The sequence below is a fragment of the Drosophila mojavensis genome, unplaced genomic scaffold (assembly GCF_018153725.1).
Source record: "Drosophila mojavensis isolate 15081-1352.22 unplaced genomic scaffold, ASM1815372v1 contig_136, whole genome shotgun sequence".
In the NCBI taxonomy this organism is placed as follows: domain Eukaryota; kingdom Metazoa; phylum Arthropoda; class Insecta; order Diptera; family Drosophilidae; genus Drosophila; species Drosophila mojavensis.
In genome coordinates, this window is record NW_025318667.1 from 1,660,104 (window position 1) to 1,685,368 (window position 25,265).

The following is a 25,265-nucleotide window of genomic DNA, read 5'->3' on the forward strand; positions in this document are numbered from 1 at the left end:
GCGTTAAAAAAAGTGTTCGCAATTTTCGTAGTTGTCTTTTGTCGATCGCCGATTTATTTACTTTGTGATTTTCTTTTTTTTTCTACACGTGTATTAGTTAGTCGCAGTAGACAACAGCAAACCGTGTGCTGTGTGTGTGTGTGAGTGGAGGTGGAGCTGGGCTGGGACGTGCAAAGGGGCGTGAGGGCGAGGTCGGCGTTAGCTCGTCGCTGTTTGACACAAACCACTCACTCAAACCGAATTCCCCGATCGGATTCACATGCGCGCACAACGCGAAAATACTCCAAATCAACAAATTCGGCTCAAAGTAAGTGAACAACGGGATTTAAAAAAATATATACATACATACATATAATATACATACATACATACATGCATACATGTATGAAAATAAAATAAAATAAGTACCATACTAAAATTCTCACACATGTTTTTACAAAGCGAATGAGCAAAGGAGAGCACACAAGTGAGTGAGTGAGTGGTTAAGCGACTGCGCTCAACTGTTACTCCCTCCCTCTCTGTCGCTCTGGCTGTCGTCTGTGTGCGTGCGAGCTAGACGAAGACGATCGGCCGTCAAAAGGAGGTGTTGATAGTCGGACTTGGCTGTAGCTTTAGCGCCGGATATCAACGACCAGTCATATGATGGACGTATCGCGCACCGTAACGGCGTAGCGAGCGTTGTGCATTGTGCGCGTGTGTGTGTATGGGTGTGTGCCCTCTGCAGAGCATTAAAGCCTGTAATCGCAAGCGTAAGCGTAACTGTAACTGTAACCGTTACCGTTACCGTTACCGCTAATGCCGTTTTACCGTTAAGCTGTCAGCGAAAATTCTAATTTCAATTCGTCAACGCTGGCTGCGCAGCTGCCGCGAGCGCTCGGCTGGTGGGTGGCAGAGACGTGAGCTATCCAAGCATTTCAATTTAAATCAACGCTACACACACATGCGCACAGACGGAGACTCGGAGACACGGACACACGCAGCACACAGGCACACACGCACACAGACAGACAGGGGCACACAGTAAAAGTGTCAGACCGCCGCCTGCAGCGCTTCAATTTCAATTCAATGCGCGCCGTGTAACGGTTAACGTCCTGTTCGTCGCGATCAACGGTTGCGCTTTTATTTTATTATTTAATTTAATTTTTTTTTTTTTTTTTTTTTTTGCATTTCTGTTTCGTTCGTTCTGCAGCGGCTTTAACTATTTTGTTTTCTCGCCGCGCGCTGTGTTATTATTGTTATTGTTGTTTTTGTTTTGTGTGTGCGTGTTTTTTTTTATTATTGCAATTTTATAACGGTACAAAGTAAAGATATTTTGTGAAGTGCGAAAATTTTCTTGATTTTGTTTGCATCTCGGATTACTTAAGTGTGGGTATTATAATTAATTATAATCATAAATTATACTTAAAATAAAAAAAATCTTGAAAAAATAATATCAACAATAAATTCAAACTCTATCAATTATCCGCTTATAGAAATAGTGCAATGAAAATACTGGAATTTCTGCAGATCCTGTGCTAACGATTTGTACGTGTGATTTTTATTTGTTTATGGGGCAGCAAAAAATACATACACATATGTATGTCTATAAATTAATCAGAATCATTTGATATCAGCTTTAATTGAAATCCCATTACTCGCTTGCTATATCATTTATATGGCAAGGCTAATGAACTCTGCTTTAGTATTACACATATATACATATGTATATGTGTATGTATGGATTTGGTATATGTGTGCGTATAGGCTTGGTCCATTATATTCCTGCCTTCTTATGTCCAGTGCAAGTGTCGAAATAATTTTGCTGCATTATCAATATAAATGTACTTCAATATGTAATATGTTCAAGTGTCTCTGACCAGCTTATCAGATGATCCGGTTTTGCGAAAATGTTTATATACATACATGTGTCTATATGTAAGTCTACATATATATATATATATATGTATATGTGAGCACGTTCCCATGATCGCTTACAAGCCGAATTTCATATTTAGAAAACTCCAGTTAAATAGGTAGAGCTAACCCTTGGTGATATTGTAACTGAAGTTTGTTGAGGGGGAAATTTCGATAGAAACATTTTTTTTTTCTATATAATATTATAGCTATCTTCTCTTTCTCTAGCTCTTTATTTCTTTCTTCTTCCATAGTCCGAGGATAGCATTATAATTTATCCGTTTGAATTTATATACTCATTCATGACGTAAAAAACCAGTATATTGGCTTCATGCAATGTTCGGCATGCTGTTCGTAGGTCCAATCCATGATCAAAAATATATACTAGATATAGCCATGCCGATTGTATACAATATATAGCGATAGATTTACAGCTGAATTGAACATTGTATTCTGCAACATTCTAACTTGATTTATGATAGATATCACTCGCATATGAATATATTAAAAACATATAAACTAAAGGTTGATTCTGAATTCAGTTTTCTTTTAACGTGACTTAAGTGTTGTACAAAACTCTGTTCTCTTCTCAAGTCTGAAATAATAGATATTTATGTTTTAAGCATAGCTTCTTGAAATATTTGCTTAAATTGAATTTTAAGCACGTTTCATTCACTGAACAATCTAAACGATCTTTAAAATGCAACTGTGCTCCACTTAAGACAGCACGTCTAAGCAAATATATATATATGTACAAATATATACTTTATATAATTATATAAACTGTAAGTACATATGTATATGGCTGTAATCAATCTGTGTGTGTGTCAGGCCTTTAGACCCCCTGAATCGTACGGCTCTATAGATTGACTGTCACTTTAATGAATGCGCTTAATTAGCGAAATTGTTGTATTATAATGCGATTGTTTTTCGACCGATTGTTTCGATCTTCAAACCGACAAAAACATAAACGAAACTATAGAAACTCTTTAGGCTAGTCCCTATATAGCATTATATGGTATATTGTATACAAAATGTGTTGTTGCTCATCTTATCTCTGTGCTTTAGATTTTAGTCGGTTCGCTTTTGCTTGCCATCAATCATGTTGCTGGCAACAAATGTTGCCAGAGCCCCTAATGTTGCCAGCAACATTTGTGATTGCATAGCAAAATCCTTCAATGATCTACAGATAAGAAATACCATGAAAATGTGAATGAAGCCGGGTATAATGTATTCAATGCATATTTATGTAACAGCTACAACTATAACATTATATATATTCTTAATCCTCAGTAAAAGCAAAGCCGATCAAGTGCCTTAAGCTGCTCTAAGCTATAAGAATTTTGTAAAATTTATATAAAGTTTTAAAATTTTTATTAATTTCTCATTATTTGTCTTCATATCGATAAATATGGAACTAAAGATTAGGACATGCTATGTAATATAAAAAAAAAAAAAAAAAAAAAAAAAAAAAACAAAAGACTTCAATTGGGAATTCTGGAATGTAAAAGCAGATCATGTTTCATAAAGGTTTTGTGTATGATCGATAAATATCGAAACCTCCTTTATGGCCTTCTTTATTGAGCTTTCCAAACTAACTTAAGCAGCGCAATCGTTAGTCGAGCATTTGTGACGAATGGAACCTTTTGCGTTATTAGTTATTTGGGACGATCGTTTTAAACATATTATCGACATTTACTCGGTTTGTCAGTTGGCATTATTAATTGTCGTGTAACTCAGCGCCATTTGCTTCTGCTCTGTCCCGCTCCCTCCCACTACGTCAGCTGTGCAACGACATCATCAAGTTAGTTAGGAGTCGGTGGAATCTTGCTTCTTATCAATGGCACCAAAGACAAGAACTAACGGGAACACACGATTGACGATCGACGATCAATGTCTGGGACATTGATAGATCGAAATGCAATTAATCATGTATGTGAAATGGTTTGTTCAGCAAATGTCAACATAATTAGCATTGCAATCGAAACGAAACTTGGCAAAAAAAAATTCAAAAAATTAAAGAAATTAGTAGTAGTAATAGTAGTAGTAAGAAGTACGTAGGAGTCGTACAATGCATGCCATTTATCCAAGAGATAGATCCCTCTCTCTTCGCTCTCGCCGTCTTCATGTGTGCCTGTCCAGATGATACGTCAGAGGAGCTAGCTGTAGCACCTTTCGACATAGCCGACAATGTCGTGATTATTTACAAAACGTGTTCATTTGCAGTTGTTGCTATTTATTATTGATTATGCGACTGTTTAACGTTCAGTATATGTAAATATTTTTTATTCAAAGAAAAATATATAAATATATAAATTATGTATGTATGTATATATACTTATACTTATAATGCAACAAGTAAATTATGCATGATCCGACCAAAAGTAATTCCCAAAATTCTGAAAGAAGTTGTTTATATATGTATATATATCTCTGCATAACTTTCTCTTCTTATCTCAAACTCTCGCTCTATCTACCTCTCCCTATATGTCTGTCTCGTTCTCTGTCTCGTTCTCTGTCTCGTTCTCTGTCTCTGTCTTTCTTTGTTGCTTTCTCTCTTTTTCTCTCGCCTGGCAGAGAGATACTGTCATATCAGAAATATCTCTCCATATTCTCAAATTATTTATATCTATTTTATAGTTAAGGCATCATGTGCTTTGTCCTTCACAATAAATCATTCAAATTATAGGGTATTCATGGATGTGTAAAAATGGCTAATTCTAATCATTTGATGTGATCACTGCAACTTGATCTTCGATCCTTGTCGTTTTTAGCTTTCGGTCGATGTTTTTTTTTTTTTTTTTTTTTTTTTTTGGGTTACGATCGATTGCTTTGTGGATTGTGTGTGGGTCACATTGATGATCAATTAGTAAGCTTTATTGCGGCCATATTAAACGCTCTGTTGTTTTTCGCACTTAGCAATATCAAGTGTAAAATTCAATTCATTTGCATCATCATAGACTGCCGCTAACTCTTCTTCTCTCCATAAAAAAAAATTTAATTTTTTTCTGTTTGTTTCGCTTTTTGTTTGTGCAGAATTTTCCGTGCTACAAAAACATTTTGCGACAAGCCCAACTCAGGGCAACAAAAATTGTTTGCTTTTCCTCTTTTTTTTTATTTTTTATTTATAATGAACTGAAATCAAATCAAATACAATAAAAATCCAAAGACTTTCATTGAATGGCGCGTCATCACATTGGCGAACGCGCCCAGTGGCGAGGCAACAGAGCGTATACCCTGTAAAAGTTGAACCGGTAGACTCACTTCATTCGGAACAGAAGAAGGTGTGGCTATCACGGTCTTGGTACAATCTAATAAATATATATCGATTAGATCGATAACTGATAATGATTTGATTTGTAGTTAAATTTTGGTATACCCATTCATACACGCAAGTTCCAGGGTAACTGTCAGTCAATCACACCGAATACTTGCCTTTGTTTACTTTGTGTTTTTATTTTGATTATTGTTAACAAAATGCTTAGCCCAGTTTGTGGGCCATAGGCGATTCTTATTGCCTTTTGAAAGATAACTTTTAGAAAACACTCTTAATACTTGTTCCCTGTTTTATATACATACATATGTATATACATATATATATTGGTATTTTCAATTGAATAAATGATACAATAGTATGCACTGAAACATTATCAGCTCTTCACTTGAACAACAATTCGAATATATATAGATATATATAGACATATATGTATGTGAATACACATAATAGATCGTTGATGCCTTCTGAACGAGTTTGGTAATAACGAATGTAATAGTTAAAGTGGTTGTAAATAACTGTAAAACGATTTGGAGATAACAGAGCTTTGAGCTCAACTAAGAAGTCAATTGAACTACAAGACTCATAAAAAAGAAAATAATAACAAACTGAAGAAACTGTTCCTAAAAGTTATCAAAGATAATTATCAGATGTCTTGAGGTTTTGCAAGTTCTTAAGTTCGATATTTATCGATAGACACTTATCACTATAAAAGAGAGAGAGAGAGAGAGAGAGAAAAAGGAGATGGAGAAAGAAAGATTGAGGAAGATAGATAAAAAGAGACAGAGAGAGAGAGAGAGAGAGAGGGAGAGAGGAGTGAGAGATAGCTTGAAAAAGAATAGGACATAGTGAAATGTCGATAATTGATGTAATGATAGGGGTGATATTTATGATATAGATAGTGAAAGAATAAATGACAAGGAAGTAGAAAGACAGAAAGACGGATAGGGCAGGCCAACATAATGAATGATTATTTAAGGTTGACTATTAAGGTTGATCTAAAGATCACCCAAGAAGCATTTGGAATATAAATGTAACGTTTTTTAAGTGCACATTCGCGCAGATCTATTCTCTATAAGAAGGCTATCATTACAATTCATATGCCTATATAAATGCATATCGATAACGATGTATATATGCAAGTATTTTAATAAATCGAGAAATTGTGAAATTCCGTTTTATCACCTTGTACAAATTTATCAAAATGTTGACTCTACTTTTTTCTAAAGAATTTCCTATCACATTATTGTGAATGCTAAATCAGCATGATTCTATTCATATATTCATATTGGGCTCGACATCTTAGACAAGACAACAATACAGGGTATACGCAAAATAGAAGATAACTTGGGATCTATTATGTAGGTAATGCCCCTGTAAGTTCAACAGGTAGCCTCTAAGTTTCTCTCTCTCTCTCTCTCTCTCTCTTAGGTAATAAACACCATAAAAAGTCTGATATTGGCATTACTTATACTATGAGTATGAATATGGAACTACCTCAACATGTTCGAGTAGTTAGGTGCAATTATCTTTACGATTTTGCAAGAATTCGAGCAGAACATTGTATTAATATTGATTTGCTTGTCTTATTATCGTCACATTATTTCACAAAACAGCTAAAATCGTGGCAGGTGCGAAGCGTTAACATCTTAACAGTTTCAGAGTTGTCAACCTATTCAAGTTTTCTCAATATATGTATATATATATATTTTATAGATATTTTGTATCGAGCTGCTAATTGAAGGTGGTAAATTTCCAAGCAGGTAGGCAGTTTGTCACCAAACCTAATCCCAGACAGATAACAAGACATGCCCATTGCCAATGGGCTTGCCTAGCAACTGATCGACTGGGAAATACCCTCGCTATAGCGTATTAATAATGAGAAGAACCTATATTTGTATATCTAAAGCTCTTAGAGCTTCTGAAATGTGTTCAGCGAACTGATATCGATCATTATCGATTCCATGGGGGCATGCTATCTATGATTCGATAAGACTTTGATCTGTTTAAGCTTCTACATTTAGCGGAGTCTATATGTAAAATTTTAAGCCTTAAGTAGTGAGAGATATACAGAGAGGTACCCGAACGGTACAAGTCACGCCCTCTTCTGAGTGTCACATACATCACATGAGGACACAAATTCCCCGTTTTAGGCCATTTTTATTGGGTAGAAAAGTAGGTAGAAATTAGCGGCAATACTCGGGCACTTTGCGTCTTGGCGATATGATTAGATGTGTCAATATGTTAACCCGACTAAATGACGTCGCCTAGCATTGTCCACACTGACGTAGTGCCCGGTAGGAAATCTGTGAGGGGGCCTCAGGGTGATCGTAGTAGCTAAAGAATGTCTCGAGTGTCGCAGATGTCGATGCTGAAATACCCTACACGATCGGGATCCATAAAGGATGGGTAGATGACTGTAGAGATCGGTTCGATATATAATTTGAAGTATTTGCTATATAGTTTATGAATGACAATTCATGTGGAGTCTGAGGGATTGATATACCAGTTAATTTCATAGAACCAGAAATCAGTTCCACCACGGATCATGAATATACATGTCTACATACGTGTAGTTCGCTAACTCTGCACACGTTTCACACGTTGATAATACCCTACAGTCGCGTTTATGGACCATGGATATAAACTTTGCTCGTTTCGCAGGTCTTACGGAGGGAGAGCTCAGCTATATGAAGACTGAGCGTTGAACCCATAAGACTCGCTGCCTTGCAGGTAGCGCAGGTGGCACTGCCCCAAAAGAGTTTCATAAGTTGGTGTATATATTGTATATCAATATACAGAGACAGTTAATCGCAATCAAGCGACGATTAATGCTGATACAAACCATAAACAATATTTCTATATGTATAACTATATAACATGTATAGAAGACTTTTGAGTGCAATTTACAATTAGCCCTCTGCCGAATGGTTGTTTAATTTGTCTTGCGGCTATTATGTCTGGTTGCAGCCTTTTCCTTTTGGGCCAAGTCAGCGCCAGGACGAGTATGTCGCCAAATCGCTGGATACTTTTGCTCATCTTCTACATATCGTATCTGCTGTTTGGCGCTGCCATCTACTATCACATCGAGCATGGCGAGGAGAAGGAAGCACGTGCCGAGCAGCTGAAGGAGCGCATTGAAATCTACGGTACGTACACCTCACCCATATAACACTATATAGATATAAAGCGAGTCGGATGGCTAGATTGACAGTAGCTGTCGCTATCATCGGCCGCAGCAGCCGAGCTGTTTCGTCTCAAATATCACAAGCATAAATAATTTTATGATCGCATTTTTCGTGTCCATGTGATATCTAACAACTCGAACTGTCTGCCACGAATTCTTTGCCAAAAAGAAAACAAACAATTTTAGCAGCTACTTGCGTAGTTCCCGTAAACCGCACCGAAAAAAAACTCTATTCAAGATAGGGCCGTCACATCTATCGCATGTGGGTAACTTGACTTTGGCAAACAGTTTGGCGCGACTGACTGAACGCTCTTAACTTGGCAAATCAGTAGTAGAGGCACGAATGTAGGTCAATCGATAATTAGACAGTTCAATCAATTATTTTGAGGCATTAAGTTGAGCAATATTATAAAAGAAGGAAGTATCGCCTGATATCAGATTAACCCGACTCAATTTAGCCATTATATAGCCATATCATAATGCAGATCATCATAAACGTATATACTGAAGGCACATTATGTGAAAAGAAAGGCACTAGAAAGTCACATTTGACACTGGAAAGTCGTACATGAGCATGTTTCATTCTATTAACTATACCTAATCAATCATAATTTGAAATAATCTCAGTTAGCTTGCAGATAAGCATTGTTTTACAGAAGCTTATCCAATTTCAGGACTTTCATGGCATAAACTTAGCGAAATTTATATTTAGACAGTTTTATCATGGTTTAATAGGAACTACATGAACTGCAAGGCATAAACTTAGCTCAATCTATATTTAGCAAACGAAATCAGTGCACGAAATTAGCAAAATATAAACTGATTTTTCATTCCACTTCGACACACACGGGAGTCAATCATAAAAGTCGTCTGGTTCTCATCCCCACGCAGCTTAAGCGCAGCCAACTTAATGTGCTAATTACTTGGTCATGAACTGCATGGCATAAACGTTATATATGTAGGTGTAGTAGTATATCTAAAGAGCACAGCCAATTCGGTGTGACAGGGCGGAAAAGTGAAAAGCAAAAGAAATGACTTAACTCGACTGTATTTTCGTTTCGCCAAACGTGCGTAAATGTTGAGCGAAATATGAGCTTTATAAGCTAGCAAGTGTGCGAATCGGATTCGTGATTAATTGCACTGATACGAATGTGATTTACATACCTCTGTTTGTGTGCAGGTGTGTGTGTGTGTGTGTGTGCGTGTGTGTGTGTGTGTGCGGACATCAGACACACAGATCGCGATCGTATTTACTTTGAGGGTTATTCCACTATAATTGCAATAAAATCGAATTTAAATAGCACATAAAAATGTGCTAATTGTTCAGATAAATAAACTATAAACGCCAATTAGACATCGTCCAGCCACGACGTACGACGATATATAACTCTATATACATATGTGTATATAAATAAATACGTATAAAGTTAATTCGGAGTGTATTGTCTGTAAATAGATATTGCTCAAGTTTATATTACACTCCTATCATAGCTTCAGCTCGGATTCTTATATGATAGCATATGCTCGTATGTACATATAATTATACTTATGTATACATAAAACTACGATTAATCAATATTCATAGTCGAGCTGATCTAGTGGAATCTGTTCGTTCATCTGCCCTTTCCACTGCTCATCCCTGACTCTGTTTGCTATCCACTTGTTTATAAATACCAATTCCTGCCCTTTCGTTAATCTATCTACATTCATAATAATATTATCTATAATTCCATTCATCTGTGTTTCCGCCTCTCTGGCTGTCCGCTCATCTGTCTTTCTGTTCATTCATCTGTCCCCCGCAGGGGGCTGCTAGTCGAGCGGTATTTCTTCAAGATCGATTTTTTATTGAAAGTGAAACGGACACAAGATCTCTATTGCGCAATGCAAGAGTCATTACAGTATATTCACATATAAATTAATACATATATGTATACAGGTGTTTGGGTTAAATCAGTTAACAGTTTTCAAGATCAATGAGCTTGGAAGCTATGGGTTTATACACTGATCCCCCTTTTGACCTGAGACTTAAAATGGCCTACCCTTATCACATATACATGTAGTCCTAGACTATGTTCCCACTTGATATCGATTTCAATATTAAGCTATTGGGCTTCCAAAAGTACTTCAATTGCGCATTCGTAGCGCTCTATGTAGCTTGCTCTAAGACCCTGAATCACATATCATTTGGATGTGTGTGCTCAAACATGTGATGTTGGCATTTACAGTTAATCACCTTAGATAGCCCCGTCACTGATAAGCGAATGAAACACGTTTGACCTCGGTGATCTTGTTGTCATTCAATGAATCTTTCCCTAGCTCAATATATATAGTTATGTATGACTGAAAGATCAGCGATCTTTACTGCCTTTGATCTTACGCTATTGAAACATCCACAGGAACTCGATCTAGTTTCCGTCCTTATTCGTTTCATACTGGTCTAGTATCATTCGAGTGATACAACTATGGGATAGAGCTTGAAGTGAACTTATGAAAGCTTTTCTCCCAAACTCCCAAAGTCTGAGCTTGAAAGTCAACTATCTTTCCTCATTCCTTTTCATTTGTATTTTCTTGTCTATTAGGAATTGATATTGCTTGACTTATTTCAGAGTCCTTCAAGTGATCTTTCCTCAGATTAGGTTTAAGCTTTTCCCGATTACTTAAAAGATCTCATCCCATCTCTCTCTCTTTCTCCCTCGCTCGCTCTGTCTCTTCGACCTCACGATCAGCAGTTAAATTGATCAATTTGCTAGCCATAAACATTTTTGTTGCTCCCCAAATCATCAAGAGACAAAACACGAAAAACATTAACAAGATAAACGCCATCCAAAAACTTAATCTCAATTAATGTTCGCTAGTTTGTGCCGTTAGTTGGGCTTCAAAGATTTACAAGAATTTGTGCTAATGATCGACGTCTATGAACAAATTGCCCGCAATCACAAAAAAAAAAAAAAAAAAAAAAAGACCCGGATGACAACAAAAGGCAACACGATATCACAGCTCATGTCTCATGAAAAATAGAAATAGACAGAGAGAGGGAGAGAAAATGGGATGGAGATAGAGATAGAGATTACTATTACTATCTACATGGATGGATGGGACTGCACTGGGATCGTTGAAAAGTGAATTGCCCACAATTGCGAACCAACAACAACGAACCTCCCACTGGGCAGGCTTTTGTTAAATATCTGTCTGTCGCATTTATTGAATTATGCAATTCGTTAAAAGATTACGGCTAGAAAATTGTTGTCATTTGCTGCATTTGCCTGTGTGGCTTAGGGTTTATTGAATGATTGCACTCAGTTAATTTCAGACGAATTGCACTCAAGATCAGATATAGCACATACAAAAGATAGAGCTATATATGTGAATAAATACATGACAGATATAACTCTAAACAAGGAAAGGGATCTTTCAACATAACTCTCAACATAACTAGTTGATGATAAAGATCAGCTCCACTTCACAGCGTCATACCACATCCAGTTGATTGTCAACAGTTCTCTTTGTAAATATGTATATCTATATGATCTAGTCGAAAATAAAAAAAAGTCACTTCATCTGCTTAGTCCAGATCAACTAGAGATCATTTTATGCATCTATATATATATTTCTCTTTATGGCGAATCTGAAATATTTCAAGTTAGCTCTAAACAACCTATAAAAAAATCATATCTTTGCATAATATCAAAGCAGCGTACGCCCCTAATGATCGTTACGATCTATAAAGCATGCCACCGCGTGGAGCGCATTTTAAACAGTTTTTAACGGCCGTAAACTTACCCGGAATCGCAGCGAGAGGGCAACCCAAACCCGACAATTGACAATCGGCGATCAGTGATCAGTGATTAGTGATCAGCGATCAGCGACTTGAGTCAGGGTCAGGTCAATCTGTTGTCACGTTGACAGCTGCGATTTAACCCTAAGCCAAATAGCTGTAGTCGCAATTGTTTTGCTTCCTCTTTCATCTCTATGGAAAAGCGGAAGGTTAAATGGCGTTTGTAACACGATCAGTCGGACGCCCGCTTCCCATTTGCTTCCGGAACACGTGTAATACAATTAATTAAATTTGATTTGATTCGACTTTATGCTTCATTGCTTTTTGCAGTGCAGTTCCAATAGAAATTTTTACTTATCTAGACACCGATTTTAATGGTCGACTTACGGAAATGGGCATCGAGTGTTGCTACAATTTTGGGGTATTTACTAGTCGGGCATTTATTTTTAACTTACATCACTAGAACTTGGACTTAACTAACTTCGATGCTTTTTTGTTCTCCATACTTTACAGAGTATCTCATGGAGCAGTTAGAAGATAAGAATGTGACCACACAAGACGAGATTTTGAATCGCATTTCGGATTATTGTGGCAAGTCGGTTACGGATTACACAAAAGACGAATACGAAATACCATATACGTGGACATTCTATCACGCCTTCTTCTTTGCTTTTACCGTCTGCTCAACGGTAGGCTATGGCAATATATCTCCGACAACTTTTGCGGGTCGCATAATCATGATCGTCTATTCGGTAATCGGGATACCGGTGAATGGAATACTCTTTGCCGGATTGGGCGAATACTTCGGACGTACGGTAGGTGGATAGAGAGTGCCCATAGATACATGAATGCATAGATACATAGATGCATAGATATATAGATAAATAGATACATAGGTACATAGATACATAGGTACACATATATATATATATATATATATATATATAGATATAGATATAAAGATATATATGTAGATACATAGATACTTAGATATATAGATAGATATAGATAGGCCTACCTAAATAATGAATATCCATATCCAAATATCCATCTTTACTATCAAATCTTATGTCTAATATCTAATATCTAAATGTGTCTCACTCCTCAGTTTGAGGCCATCTACAGACGATATAAGAAGTACAAAATGTCCTCGAATGATCATTATGTGCCACCGCAGCTGGGATTGATAACCACGGTGTTCATAGCCCTAATACCAGGTATAGCCCTGTTCCTATTACTACCATCGTGGGTGTTTACCTACTTCGAGAGTTGGCCCTATTCGATTTCACTGTACTACAGTTATGTGACGATGTCGACAATTGGCTTTGGCGATTTCGTGCCCACGTTTGGAGCCAACCAGGTGAGTTTCGATCAACTGCAGTTCGGTCCCTTGACAGTTTGGTTGTAACGAACGGTTTTTCGATTTTTTAGCCACGCGAGTTTGGCGGCTGGTTCGTGGTCTATCAAATCTTTGTGATCGTCTGGTTTATATTCTCCTTGGGCTACCTGGTCATGATAATGACGTTCATAACGCGGTAAGTGGGAGAATGCATTGTCTAAATGGAGTACTGCATGATATGTTTTGCATGCTGGGACTGTCCAAAGCATCGCTCTAACCTACCATCAAAGCTAATATACACACATATATTATATCTATATATACACTATAATTCTTCTTTCCTAACATAATCGAATGCATATGTTTAGAGGGCTGCAGAGCAAGAAGCTGGCCTACTTGGAACAGCAGCTCTCATCGAATCTGAAGGCCACACAGAATCGTATATGGACGGGTGTTACCAAGGATGTTGGCTATTTACGACGTCTGCTCAACGAGCTGTATATACTGAAAGTCAAGGTAAAGCCTATGAAACATAGTAACTATATATAAGCATATGGGTATTTAAATAATCAATTTCACAGTACTTAACTGAGGTATTTTTTTACGTATGTTTATTAAGCGGGAGTTTTACTTTTCGAAACAGTCCTTAAACAATTTACCCAAATTATTGGACGCTATTTCGGAATTTGCTGCTGCTGCGGCTGCGCTGGCGTCTGCGTCTGCGTCTGCGTCTGCGTCTGCGTCGACGTCAGTGTGAAAGCTGCGTGCGCAAAGCTATCGAAAACAACAACAAAGCAAATAATACTAATACAATTTACTAATACATATACAGGCACTGCGAGCAGCACTAGCATATAATGTATGTGCGTGAGCGTGTGTGTGTGTATGTTTAATCAATGGTACGCACATATTTCCGTTAAGTTTTCGTCTTTACTATGCGTCAATTATCAACAAGAATAACAACAAAAACAACAACAACAATCAACAATTGGGCTGCGCATTCACTAAATGTTTGACTAAGCGGGCGAACATTAACCGCAACCACCCCCAACACCTACCCATCCGATAAGTCCGTTAACAATTGTGATATTTTCTCCTTTTTGTAGTTTTCTCGAACGGGAGGTAGAAAGAACGCGAAGATTAAGATTAAGCAGCCGCCGAAGGCGCGCAGGCGTAAGTAATATAAATAAGCTTAACGGGACTCACAGACACCGTTGTTAGGGCTAGCAAGAGTGTGACAGAGATAGCAATAACAACAGCAACAGCAACAACAGAAACAACATTTGAAATTTACACTAATACCAATACCATATGCTGCGCTCTCTTCTTTACATGTACAACAACAACAACAACACGCACACGTACACGCACTCTGCCATTGATAATCGATTACCACACACGATATTCATCGTCTAATATAAACAGCCCGTTTACACCGACACAGAATTTGCATATACAGTGCCGAGGTCCGCCTCCTGCCCCGAGCTCAGCATGTACCGTGTGGAACCCGCACCGATACCGAGTCGGAAGCGTGCCTTTTCCGTGTGCGCCGAAGTGGCTGCTTCCCAGGATTCCACTGCTATGGTGCATGCCAATTCGGATACGGAGATAAGCAAGTTCGATCGGGAGAAGACCTTCGAGACGGCCGAGGCTTATCGCCAGACAACAGACCTGCTGGCCAAGGTGGTGACGGCGTTGGCCACGGTGCAGCCGCCGCCACCGGAGGCTGATGATGCGGCCTTGTATGGTGGCTACCATGGGTTCTCCGACTCGCAGATCTTGGCCAGCGAATGGTCCTTCTCGACACTCAACGAACTATCGACGCCGCGTCGTCCGCGTGGTCGTGCCTGCTCCGACTTCAATATTGAGCCACCACGACGCCCGCTCCGAGCGCCGCACAATCACAACGAATGGACCTGGAGCGGCGACAATCAACAGATCCAGGAGGCCTTCAACAGCCGCTACAAGAGCCAGCTGAATGGTGCCGCCAGCGATCCGCATGTGGTGCATCTCGAGGAGCCGGACAACAGCGATGAGCAGCTCAAGAAGAATGGAGCAGTGGCTGGCGCTGGTCGCGTCAAGAAGTTCTCCATGCCGGACGGGCTGCGCAAGCTCTTCCATCGCAAGCGACCCTCGCAGGATGTGGAGCGCAAGCTGTCCGTGGTCTCCGTACCAGAGGGCATCACGTCGCTGCCCACGCGCTCCCCGCTGGACTTCTACAACAATACGGTTACGGCAAGCGCCAGCCAATCCTATCTGCGCAACGGCCGCGGCCCGCCACCACCCTTCGATTCGACCACCAGCCTGGCCTCCAGCAATGGCAATGCAGGCATCAGCAATCCGGCCTTCCATCTGGATGACTCCGACCAGGCGACGTTCGGCTCGACGGGCGCCTATCAACGCAAGTCTGCTGCTGGCGTGGCGGCCGGCAAGCGGCGCCGCGAGTCCATCTATACCCAGAATCCAGCGCTCTCCGCTCGACGCGGCAGCATGTACACGCCCACAGCAACAGCAGCTGCGCTCCAGATGCAGCGCCGCGGCTCCGGCTCGGCGGCTATGGCAGCTGTTGCGGCCCGGCGTGGCAGCCTGTTCCCGGCCACGGGCGGAATGACGAGCAACGCAACGCCGCGGCGTTCCAGCATCTTCTCGGTGACCTCGGACAAGGACATGGATGTGCTGGAGCAGACCACCATAGCGGATCTGATACGCGCGCTCGAGGTGGTGCACACGCATGCCGTTCTCGATGAGCATCAGAAGGAGCAACAGCAGGCGATGGCGGCTGCCGGCTCCAGCTCCAGCTCTAAGCTGACCAAGAAGCAACGAAAGCTGGGCAATGCCGGCCTTGATCCGCCCCAGCTGCCGCCCATCCTGTCCTTGTTTGCGGGTGACCAAACGCGCACGCTGCAGGCAACAGCGGCCAATCGTTTGTACGCCCGTCGCTCCACCATTGTGGGTACCATGTCTCCCGGTGGCAGCAGCGGCCTGGCCACCCGACGTCCATCCGGCATACACAATTTGGAGCCGCCACCCAGCTACACCGAGAAACCGTTGCCACCATCGACTTCCACGCCAGCTGGTCAGTCCAAGTTCCGGCGGCGCTTCAGTGTGCGTCCGACAGCTCTGCAGATCCCACCTGGACAGGCGCCGCCACCAGGTGCCAGCCTCAGCGAGGAGCCCAGCCCATTGACCGGTTCCCAGTCAACGCTGCAGCGGCGACTCTCGCTGCGACCATCGCCTCTGGCACGCGAACTGTCGCCCACATCGCCCACAGGGGCTGGCGGCACTGCTGGCCAGGATGAGCCGGGCACCTCAACGTCGCGTCTGTTGCCCTCGTCGCTAATGCGTCCCAGCACAAGCAGCACGCATTCCCCATTGTCGCGCATTGTGCAAATATCGCAGGCGCAGCGCAAAAGCAGCATGCCGGAAGGATTCGCCACGCGCAAGCCAGGCGCCGGAAGCGGAAGCGGGCCAGGAAGCGGAGCCGGAAGCGGAAATGCTAGCGAAAAGTAGATAATCGTCTCTCAAATGTGTTTTCTAGTTTGTAGTTAAATTAATCATTGTTGCCAACAATTTATGCCTGAAATCCAGTAAAAACTATTTACATTCCCTATATGCATATAAACATATATTACCACATACCTATATATATATATATATATGTATATTAATTAATTATACGAAATGTTAGTTGTTTAGTTCGTAAGTCCTCGCCAAATCGCCTTAAAACCTTGTAGAATTAACGTATAAAATTGTTGCTTAAGAATTGTTAATTAGCGAGCATGAACAAAAAGGGAAATAAATAAATAATATATATGTATGCATGTTCTATGATTTTTTATTTACTGACTGATTTCATTTAGAGATATCGGAAATGTATTCTTTTATAACTGAAGCTCGATCGTTTCTCAATTAATTATGATGTCCTGAAACATATTTGGTGTAGTGGAACTTCGAGTTGGCCTAGGGTGCCGCTGGCAAACTTGTCTCGTCGCTCGCCGGATCGTCAACGTGTGCTGGCTCGGGAACGGTTGGTTCGGCTGGATAATGCTGCTGCTGCTCCAAAGTTGGTGCTTCCACGGTATACTCCTCGAAGACTGGCAATTCTTCGCGTGCCGCAATCAGCGCAGCCTCACGGCGAGCCTGCATTTTGGCCTGATGATTCCGATACGAACGATAGATAACTACGCCGCAATATACGCTGAAAAGTGCTGCGGCCGTTAAATAGTTACGCGGCTTTGGGCTGTAAATCAATGCACTGCACTGTTGGACACAATTTAATTGTGTTAACGTTATGAAATCTTCCGACAGACCAGCCATACCCATGGTGCTTTATATTTATTTTTTATTTAATTTATTTCCGAACTTATTCTGCCAAAAAGTTATTTTGAAATAATAAAATAGACTAAAATCCGTTCAGCATTACGAAGTCGGCAAAGCAAACGCATACTTTGTTTTTCCATCCGCTTTCAATACAATTATTTTTAAAATACGTGCGCCCTGCGTTGCTGGTCACTCTGTCAACTATCGAGTGAGATATTTATCGCACCCTCCGTATGTATCGATAACTATTAACAGCTGCGCTGTCAATCGAACTTTTGTTATTCCACAAATTGCTGGACGTTTCAATAGTCTTCGTGCATTGCATTCTGCTGTCGCCAGCAAAGTAAATTTTGTGAAGTACACGTAAATTATTTGCAGCTTATAAATATATTGCGCATATAAATTTGGCAATGTCATTAACTGTGGCTCAATAAATACACATATATACAAAAACATCTAAGAGCAAAGCAAAAGAGCAGCAACAATGGCTAATTTGACCTTGTTGTTTCTAACTTTAACACTTTGCGTTGCCAGCACTGTGCAGCGGCAATTGGTGCTAGAAGACATTAACGGGAAGCAGAATTTGGAGAAAGATCTGAACATAGTACACTATCAGCCAGAGCAGGTGCATCTAGCATTTGGAGGTATGTACCTAATAAATGTATTCTACACGTATTGCATGTATACATTTATATAGATATGTATATATATATTGCATATTGATAGAATAGTGTTAAGCAAAGGCGAACTATGCGTATAGCCGTATATAAAAGTTTATTGCTGTCACTTATGGCAAATGAAACAATCAAGTTTAAAGTTCAGCGCGAGTTTTTTAACCCCTCGCCCAAAACAAAAAAAAAAAAGTGCGATGCTTGCTAAAAGTTACCGGCATTTTTCGTTGATATCAGCGTTTAAATTGTTTTAATACATATGTTTTTTTTGCCATTGTCGAAATTGCTGCGCAATAGTTTAGACTTGATAACATGACAATAACTCCCCCCAACCCAACCCGGAGATATGTATGTATGTACATACGCACACTCATGCAATATGCGGTTGCAGTTACAGTTGCAGTTGTTCCCGTTGAGCCATACAACCGCCCCTAACACGAGCAACAACAATGAAACAAACAAAGAGTGCAATAGAAATTTGCGCGCGTCATCCGTTAACGCAAGCCATAGAATGAGGCTAAGGCTGATTTGCTGATAAATGCGTAAAATGCATATTAATATATACATATGTAATTACTTAGCTTTCGTATGTTAGGTATCGTCGTCACATACTAAAAAAGGTCGCACAATGACTTTAGTTTAATTGGTTCTCATATGCGATTCCGCGATAAGCGTAATGGGGAGCAAAACAAATAAATCAAATGACAATAAATATGCTGTAAAACTAATTCAAAACATCAAAAAGAATAATGTATACAATCTGTCTTCTGTTTAATTTTTAAATTTCTTATAAGTATTTATTTACTAATAAGTGCTCGAACCTTCGGGATCACAATCATACTTTAATAAGGTCACACTCTAACTAGAGTTCAGTTGGAATATTTTGTATGTGACCGGTCACGCGGATATCGAAATAAAAAGCGAAGCAGAAACTTGTTCCGAGACGAATTCCAGCCGTAGATAAGGAATTAATAATTTAGTTCAGTCAACTTTTGTTTAATTTCTCGTCTTTTGCTTCCTTCTCCGAACTTATCTCTTAAGTATTTTATGTTTACCGCACAGTGCTCGAATCATAGGGATCATAATGATACGCTAATTAGGTCACACTCTAACGAGAGTTAAATTTAAAAATTTTGTTATTTGGGCTCGCGATAAGCGATGCGAGAGACAAAACAACAAATCGAAAAACATGTCGTAAAGCAAATTTAAATATAAATTATTTGCACCAACTGTTTTTTATGCAAACACAAATTTAAATAAATATATTTCGGCCCACAACTCAAGCTTGTTTTTCATTTTTGTCTTGTTTTCTCTTTCCGTTTTTGTTTACCCCGCCTGTTAACTGCTGCTGCACCTGCTCCTGCTGCTCCTGCTGTAACTAGAGAGCACCGCCAGCGAAATTGTTGTCACTTGGTCAACGCGCGAACTGCCGCCGTCTGCAGAGAGCATTGTCGAATATGGATTGACAGATCTTAAGCAGCGCGCTTATGGCAAGGCCATTCGATTTGTGGATGGCGGGCCCAAGCAGATGTCTCAGTACATACACAGGGTACGCACACACGCACATTCTCACACACACAGAGATGTGACTCAAGATTGTTAATTTAACTTAGGTTACGCTCAGCGAACTTAAACCCAACAGCAGCTATGTATATCACTGCGGCAGCGAGTACGGCTGGTCTGCCAAATATCAATTCCGTACTATACCCAGTGCTGATTCCAATTGGTCCCCATCACTGGCCATCTACGGGGATATGGGCAATGAGAACGCCCAGTCGCTGGCCCGGCTGCAGCGAGAGACGCAGTTGGGCATGTACGATGCGATCATTCATGTGGGTGACTTCGCCTACGACATGAACACAAAAGATGCTCGAGTGGGTGATGAGTTTATGCGCCAGATCGAAACGGTGGCCGCCTATCTGCCCTACATGGTCGTTCCGGGAAATCATGAGGAGAAGTTGTAAGTTGAGCAGCAGCAGAACAGTTCAGATGAGTTCAGATAAGGAGATTGTTTATTGGATTCGCCTTGCAGCAATTTCTCCAATTACCGGGCACGATTCAGCATGCCGGGCGGCACAGAGAATCTCTTCTATAGCTTCGACTTGGGACCGGTGCACTTCATTGGCATATCCACGGAGGTATACTACTTCCTTAACTACGGCTTGAAGACGCTCGTTTTTCAATACGAGTGGCTTAAGCGTGATCTGGAGACGGCCAACCAGCCAGAGAATCGCGCCAAGCGACCTTGGATTATCATCTATGGCCATCGACCGATGTACTGCAGCAATGAGAATGACAACGATTGCACCCACTCGGAGACCCTAACCCGGGTCGGCTGGCCATTTGTGCATATGTTCGGATTGGAGCCGCTGCTGTACGAGTACGGCGTGGATGTGGCCATATGGGCGCACGAGCACTCATACGAACGTCTCTGGCCCATTTACGACTACAAGGTACGCAATGGATCGCTCGGCTCGCCCTATGAGAATCCACGTGCTCCGGTGCACATTATTACCGGATCGGCAGGCTGCAAGGAAGGACGTGAACCTTTCAAGGGCAAGATACCCGAGTGGAGTGCCTTCCACAGTCAGGATTATGGCTATACACGTCTCAAGGCGCACAATGCCACCCATCTCTACTTTGAGCAGGTCTCCGATGATCAAGGGGGCGCCATCATCGACAACTTCTGGCTAATTAAAGCCCAGCACGGGGCATACAGCGAACTGTAAACGGTTCAAAAGGCTAACTAAATACAACTCAGATAACACACACACACAATCACAACTGTAGCAACTGGCAGTATTACGAATGCACATTCTTCAAAATATATATACATATATATATTCTTCGATATATGTATATATAAATAGATCAATTTATAGTTTATTTTGCTCCCTTACACAACTGCAACTGCAATTGTAGCCCAGTATAAGCCCATGAATGGACTGTATTTGATAACTGTAAACACTCCTTAAAATTAGCCAATTTTATTTGTATGCTTTTTTACACTTTTAAAATGTACAAACGTATATGTTGATATATGTATGTATGTATATCAAATATGTCTATTAATATCCGCATTTTTGTATCGCTTGTAATTTTGAGCTGTTTTTTTATTTTCCCATATCAATGGGTAGGATTAAGGTTGAGATCATAGACATCAAACAAATAAATCTCAATTGAAATATAATTACATATATATTTGACCAGATTCTCTCAATTAACAAATGCCCATAAGATGGCTATCCATTCTTCGCGATTAATATTTTATCATATTAAGTTCGATATAATGTATATAATTATTATACATAATAAATATGTCCGTTAAAAATAATTGCAAATAAGCTAGAAGTTCATTTAGAAATAACGGTATATATTGCGGAAATCTGTTATCGATAGCCCAATATTAAGCATCCAGCCAGGCGCGCGTGCCACGTTCATCGATAGCCGATAAAACGTTGGGCGCGCAGCTCTAACTGAATTTGTAAATACATGTAAATATATACATTCATACGTGCATACGATTATCGACCGTGAATAATTGGCAACGTGTGTGCCCTGTGCTTCTCCCAGAAAGTGTGCTGGACATTGTCGTTACCTGGAACACGCGTGACAATACAAATGAATCTCTATGCGAATACGGCATCGATAGCATCACTGAGCAAAGCGCCAAGGCTGCTCAAGGACCCACAGCGTTTGTTGATGGCGGCGCCCAGAAGGCCACACAGTACATTCATCGCGTAAGTAGGCAAGAATTGAATGAGCTGCCAATATAGCATGTCCATTGACAGGTGACGCTGCCCAAGCTCCAAGCGAACACAACGTATCGCTATCACTGCGGCAGCCAATTGGGCTGGTCGGCCATCTATTGGTTCCACACGGCACTCAATCACAGCAACTGGTCGCCCTCGCTGGCCATCTACGGCGACATGGGCGTGGTGAACGCCGCCTCGCTGCCGGCACTGCAGCGCGAGACGCAGCTGGGCATGTACGATGCCATACTGCACGTGGGTGACTTTGCCTACGACATGTGCAACGAGAACGGGGAGGTTGGGGATGAGTTTATGCGCCAGGTGGAGACGATTGCCGCCTATGTGCCGTACATGGTCTGTGTGGGCAATCACGAGGAGAAGTAGTAAGTGTGCTCTCCTAGCTGCAGTCTAATGAGTGGTTCTCTGATTCTCTTTCGCCGCACAGCAATTTCTCGCACTATGTCAATCGATTCAGCATGCCCGGCGGCACGGACAATCTGTTCTACAGCTTCAACTTGGGACCGGTGCACTTTATTGGCTTCAGCACCGAGGTCTACTACTTCACACAGTACGGCATTAAGCCAATTGTCATGCAATATGATTGGCTCGAACGTGACCTGATCGAGGCCACCAAGCCGGAGAACCGCGCCCAACGTCCGTGGATCATAACCTATGGCCATCGTCCGATGTACTGCAGCAATGACAACGGCGACGACTGCGCCAATCACGAGACAGTCGTGCGCAAGGGTCTGCCCGGCTTGAATTTCTTTGGTCTCGAGCCGCTCTTCTACAAGTACGGCGTAGACGTGGAGCTGTGGGCGCACGAGCACTGCTATGAGCGCATGTGGCCCATGTACAACTATACCGTGTACAATGGCTCGCTGACGGAGCCGTATGTGAATCCGGGTGCACCGGTGCACATCATCTCCGGCGCTGCCGGCAATCATGAAGGTCGTGAGCCATTCTTCAAGGAAATGCCACCATGGAGCGCCTTTCACAGCCAGGACTTTGGCTATCTGCGCCTCAAGGCGCACAATGCCAGCCATCTGTACTTTGAGCAGGTGTCCGATGACAAAGGCGGCGTCATCATTGACAGCTTCTGGGTGATCAAGGAACAGCATGGACCATATACCCCCTGAATATGTGATATTCATAAGGACTATAATTCATATTCCATATTCCTATCCATATAAAACCAAATATATATTTTTATACCATTATTCGAATAAATGATATGCACATTAGCAAAAGTTGTTTGACTATATGTAGTTCTATCAGATATCTGGCTATATTTACCATATATACTTCATGCACCGATGCTTGCTTTCCTTTGCAGACAGCCTGCAGGACATTGTCGTGACCTGGTCGACGCGCAGCTCCACCAATCAGTCCCTGGTTAACTTTGCCCAGGACTATGTGCACGATGCGCTTAGCTCGGTCAGCGGCAGCTGGCAATTCTTCCAGGATGGAGGCAAACAGGGGCGCTCCCAGTACATACACAAGGTGACGCTGTCGTCTCTCAAGCCCAACACTCACTACGAGTACAGCTGCGGCAGCGATTTGGGCTGGTCGGCGGTCTACAGCTTTAAGACGCCGCCAGCAGGAGAGGATTGGTCGCCTTCGCTGGCTATCTACGGAGATATGGGCAATGAGAATGCCCAGTCACTGGCTCGACTGCAGCAGGACTCGCAGCTGGGCATGTACGATGCAATCATTCATGTGGGTGACTTCGCCTACGACATGGACTCGAATGATGCGCGCGTCGGCGACGAATTTATGCGCCAGATCGAAACACTGGCCGCCTATGTGCCGTACATGGTCTGTCCGGGCAACCACGAAGAGAAGTAGTAAGCATAGTATGAACAGCCATTTCATAGCTTCCTCTTATTAATCAATTCGTTTGATGCGCTGCAGCAACTTTTCGAACTATCGCGCACGCTTCAACATGCCCGGAGATGGGGACAGCTTGTGGTACAGCTTCAACATGGGTCCCGTGCACTTTGTCTCGTTCTCCACGGAGGTCTACTACTTTATCAACTATGGCTTGAAGCTGCTCACCAAGCAGTACGAGTGGTTGGAACGAGACTTGGCCGAGGCCAATCTTCCCGAGAATCGCGCCAAGCGACCCTGGATCATCACCTATGGCCACCGTCCGATGTACTGCAGTGACGACAAGGAATACGACTGCAATGCCAAGCTGGAGACGTACATACGCAAGGGTTTGCCGACGCTCGAATGGTTCGGACTGGAGGATCTGTTCTATAAGCACGGCGTCGACGTTGAGTTCTTTGCCCACGAGCATTTCTATACACGCTTGTGGCCCATTTACGATTTTAAGGTCTACAATGGCAGCGCCGAGGCGCCCTACACAAATCCCCGAGCACCCATACAGATCATAACTGGCTCGGCGGGCTGCAATGAAAATCGCGAGCCCTTCTCCAAAGATCTGCCCTCTTGGAATGCCTTTCATAGCAATGTGAGTAACGGCTTGCATTTTTGCAAGCAACAAGACTATCGCTAAGCAATCTATCGATAACTATGGCATGACTTCGTCAACACAATCGCACAGCTATCGAAGCGCTGTTCAAACCAAACTTAACGGAACATGCTCCAAAGCAGCTGCGTTGGTATAGAACTTCCTGCCTTACGCTAGAAGCTTTTTAATAATATGAGAGCAAAGCTCATCACAGCAACATTTGATGGCAGCATTTCTGTGCTTGACAGAAATGTTGCTAAAGCAACTGCAAATGTTGCCAGACATTTTTGTTGATAAATTCTCGTTTTTGATTGAGTTTTCCTGGTTTTCACTTGCAGGACTATGGCTACACACGACTTAAGGCCCACAATGCAACCCATTTGCATTTCGAGCAGGTCTCCGACGACAAGGACGGCCAGATTGTCGACTCCTTCTGGGTGATCAAGGACAAACACGGCGCCTACAACTGAAGCTGAACTAAATAATAAATATGTAAATTTGTGGCTTGCTTATTTCATTTAACATATGTAAAATATTAAGTTAGATAAAAAAAAATATAATATTGTATACACACATAT

At 41.6% G+C, this 25,265-nt stretch overlaps 3 protein-coding genes across 7 annotated transcripts; 2 read left to right on the top strand and 1 right to left on the bottom strand.

Annotated features, from left to right (window-relative positions):
* The first annotated feature begins 213 nt into the window (after positions 1 to 213).
* Positions 214 to 17,289, top strand: LOC6585598 (open rectifier potassium channel protein 1). Of its 3 annotated transcripts, XM_044011626.1 has the most exons (8): positions 615 to 1,365; positions 1,473 to 1,524; positions 8,138 to 8,316; positions 12,643 to 12,944; positions 13,238 to 13,489; positions 13,561 to 13,664; positions 13,837 to 13,984; positions 14,894 to 17,289. In XM_044011626.1, exons 3-8 carry the CDS (start codon positions 8,175 to 8,177, stop codon positions 16,976 to 16,978), a joined length of 3,033 nt encoding a protein of 1,010 aa, XP_043867561.1. In that variant the 5' UTR covers positions 615 to 1,365; positions 1,473 to 1,524; positions 8,138 to 8,174; the 3' UTR covers positions 16,979 to 17,289. The 3 variants fall into 3 exon arrangements, with proteins under 3 accessions (XP_015016445.1, XP_043867561.1, XP_002011226.1); XM_015160959.3 differs by lacking the exons at positions 615 to 1,365; positions 1,473 to 1,524 and adding an exon at positions 214 to 307; XM_002011190.4 differs by lacking the exon at positions 1,473 to 1,524.
* On the bottom strand, positions 17,284 to 17,923 carry LOC6585597. Its single transcript, XM_002011189.4, has one exon. The coding sequence runs from the start codon at positions 17,789 to 17,791 to the stop codon at positions 17,429 to 17,431; it is 363 nt and encodes a 120-aa protein (XP_002011225.2). The 5' UTR covers positions 17,792 to 17,923; the 3' UTR covers positions 17,284 to 17,428.
* Positions 17,924 to 18,054: 131 nt separating this feature from the next.
* On the top strand, positions 18,055 to 25,209 carry LOC6585596 (acid phosphatase type 7). 3 transcript variants are annotated; one of them, XM_015160958.3, is made up of 4 exons: positions 18,055 to 18,432; positions 22,033 to 22,199; positions 22,251 to 22,594; positions 22,657 to 23,455. In XM_015160958.3, the coding sequence occupies exons 1-4, from the start codon at positions 18,273 to 18,275 to the stop codon at positions 23,348 to 23,350; spliced, it is 1,365 nt and encodes a 454-aa protein (XP_015016444.1). In that variant the 5' UTR covers positions 18,055 to 18,272; the 3' UTR covers positions 23,351 to 23,455. The 3 variants fall into 3 exon arrangements, with proteins under 3 accessions (XP_015016444.1, XP_002011224.1, XP_032588765.1); XM_002011188.4 differs by lacking the exons at positions 22,033 to 22,199; positions 22,251 to 22,594; positions 22,657 to 23,455 and adding exons at positions 19,842 to 20,008; positions 20,073 to 20,419; positions 20,492 to 21,649 and having other exon boundaries at positions 18,056 to 18,432; XM_032732874.2 differs by lacking the exons at positions 22,033 to 22,199; positions 22,251 to 22,594; positions 22,657 to 23,455 and adding exons at positions 23,548 to 24,058; positions 24,126 to 24,687; positions 25,026 to 25,209 and having other exon boundaries at positions 18,059 to 18,432.
* The last annotated feature ends 56 nt before the right edge of the window (positions 25,210 to 25,265 follow it).

Bases quoted from the DNA above. Each gene is read 5' to 3' on its own strand.
- LOC6585598 (XM_015160959.3), top strand. From the start codon at position 8,175: ATGTCGCCAAATCGCTGGATACTTTTGCTCATCTTCTACATATCGTAT. The intron at 8,317-12,642 runs GTACGTACACCT...CATACTTTACAG, and splicing joins GGAGCGCATTGAAATCTACG to AGTATCTCATGGAGCAGTTA. The intron at 13,985-14,893 runs GTAAAGCCTATG...TAATATAAACAG, and splicing joins TGTATATACTGAAAGTCAAG to CCCGTTTACACCGACACAGA.
- LOC6585597 (XM_002011189.4), bottom strand. From the start codon at position 17,791: ATGGGTATGGCTGGTCTGTCGGAAGATTTCATAACGTTAACACAATTA.
- LOC6585596 (XM_002011188.4), top strand. From the start codon at position 18,273: ATGGCTAATTTGACCTTGTTGTTTCTAACTTTAACACTTTGCGTTGCC. The intron at 18,433-19,841 runs GTATGTACCTAA...TGCTGTAACTAG, and splicing joins GGTGCATCTAGCATTTGGAG to AGAGCACCGCCAGCGAAATT. The intron at 20,420-20,491 runs GTAAGTTGAGCA...TTCGCCTTGCAG, and splicing joins GGAAATCATGAGGAGAAGTT to CAATTTCTCCAATTACCGGG.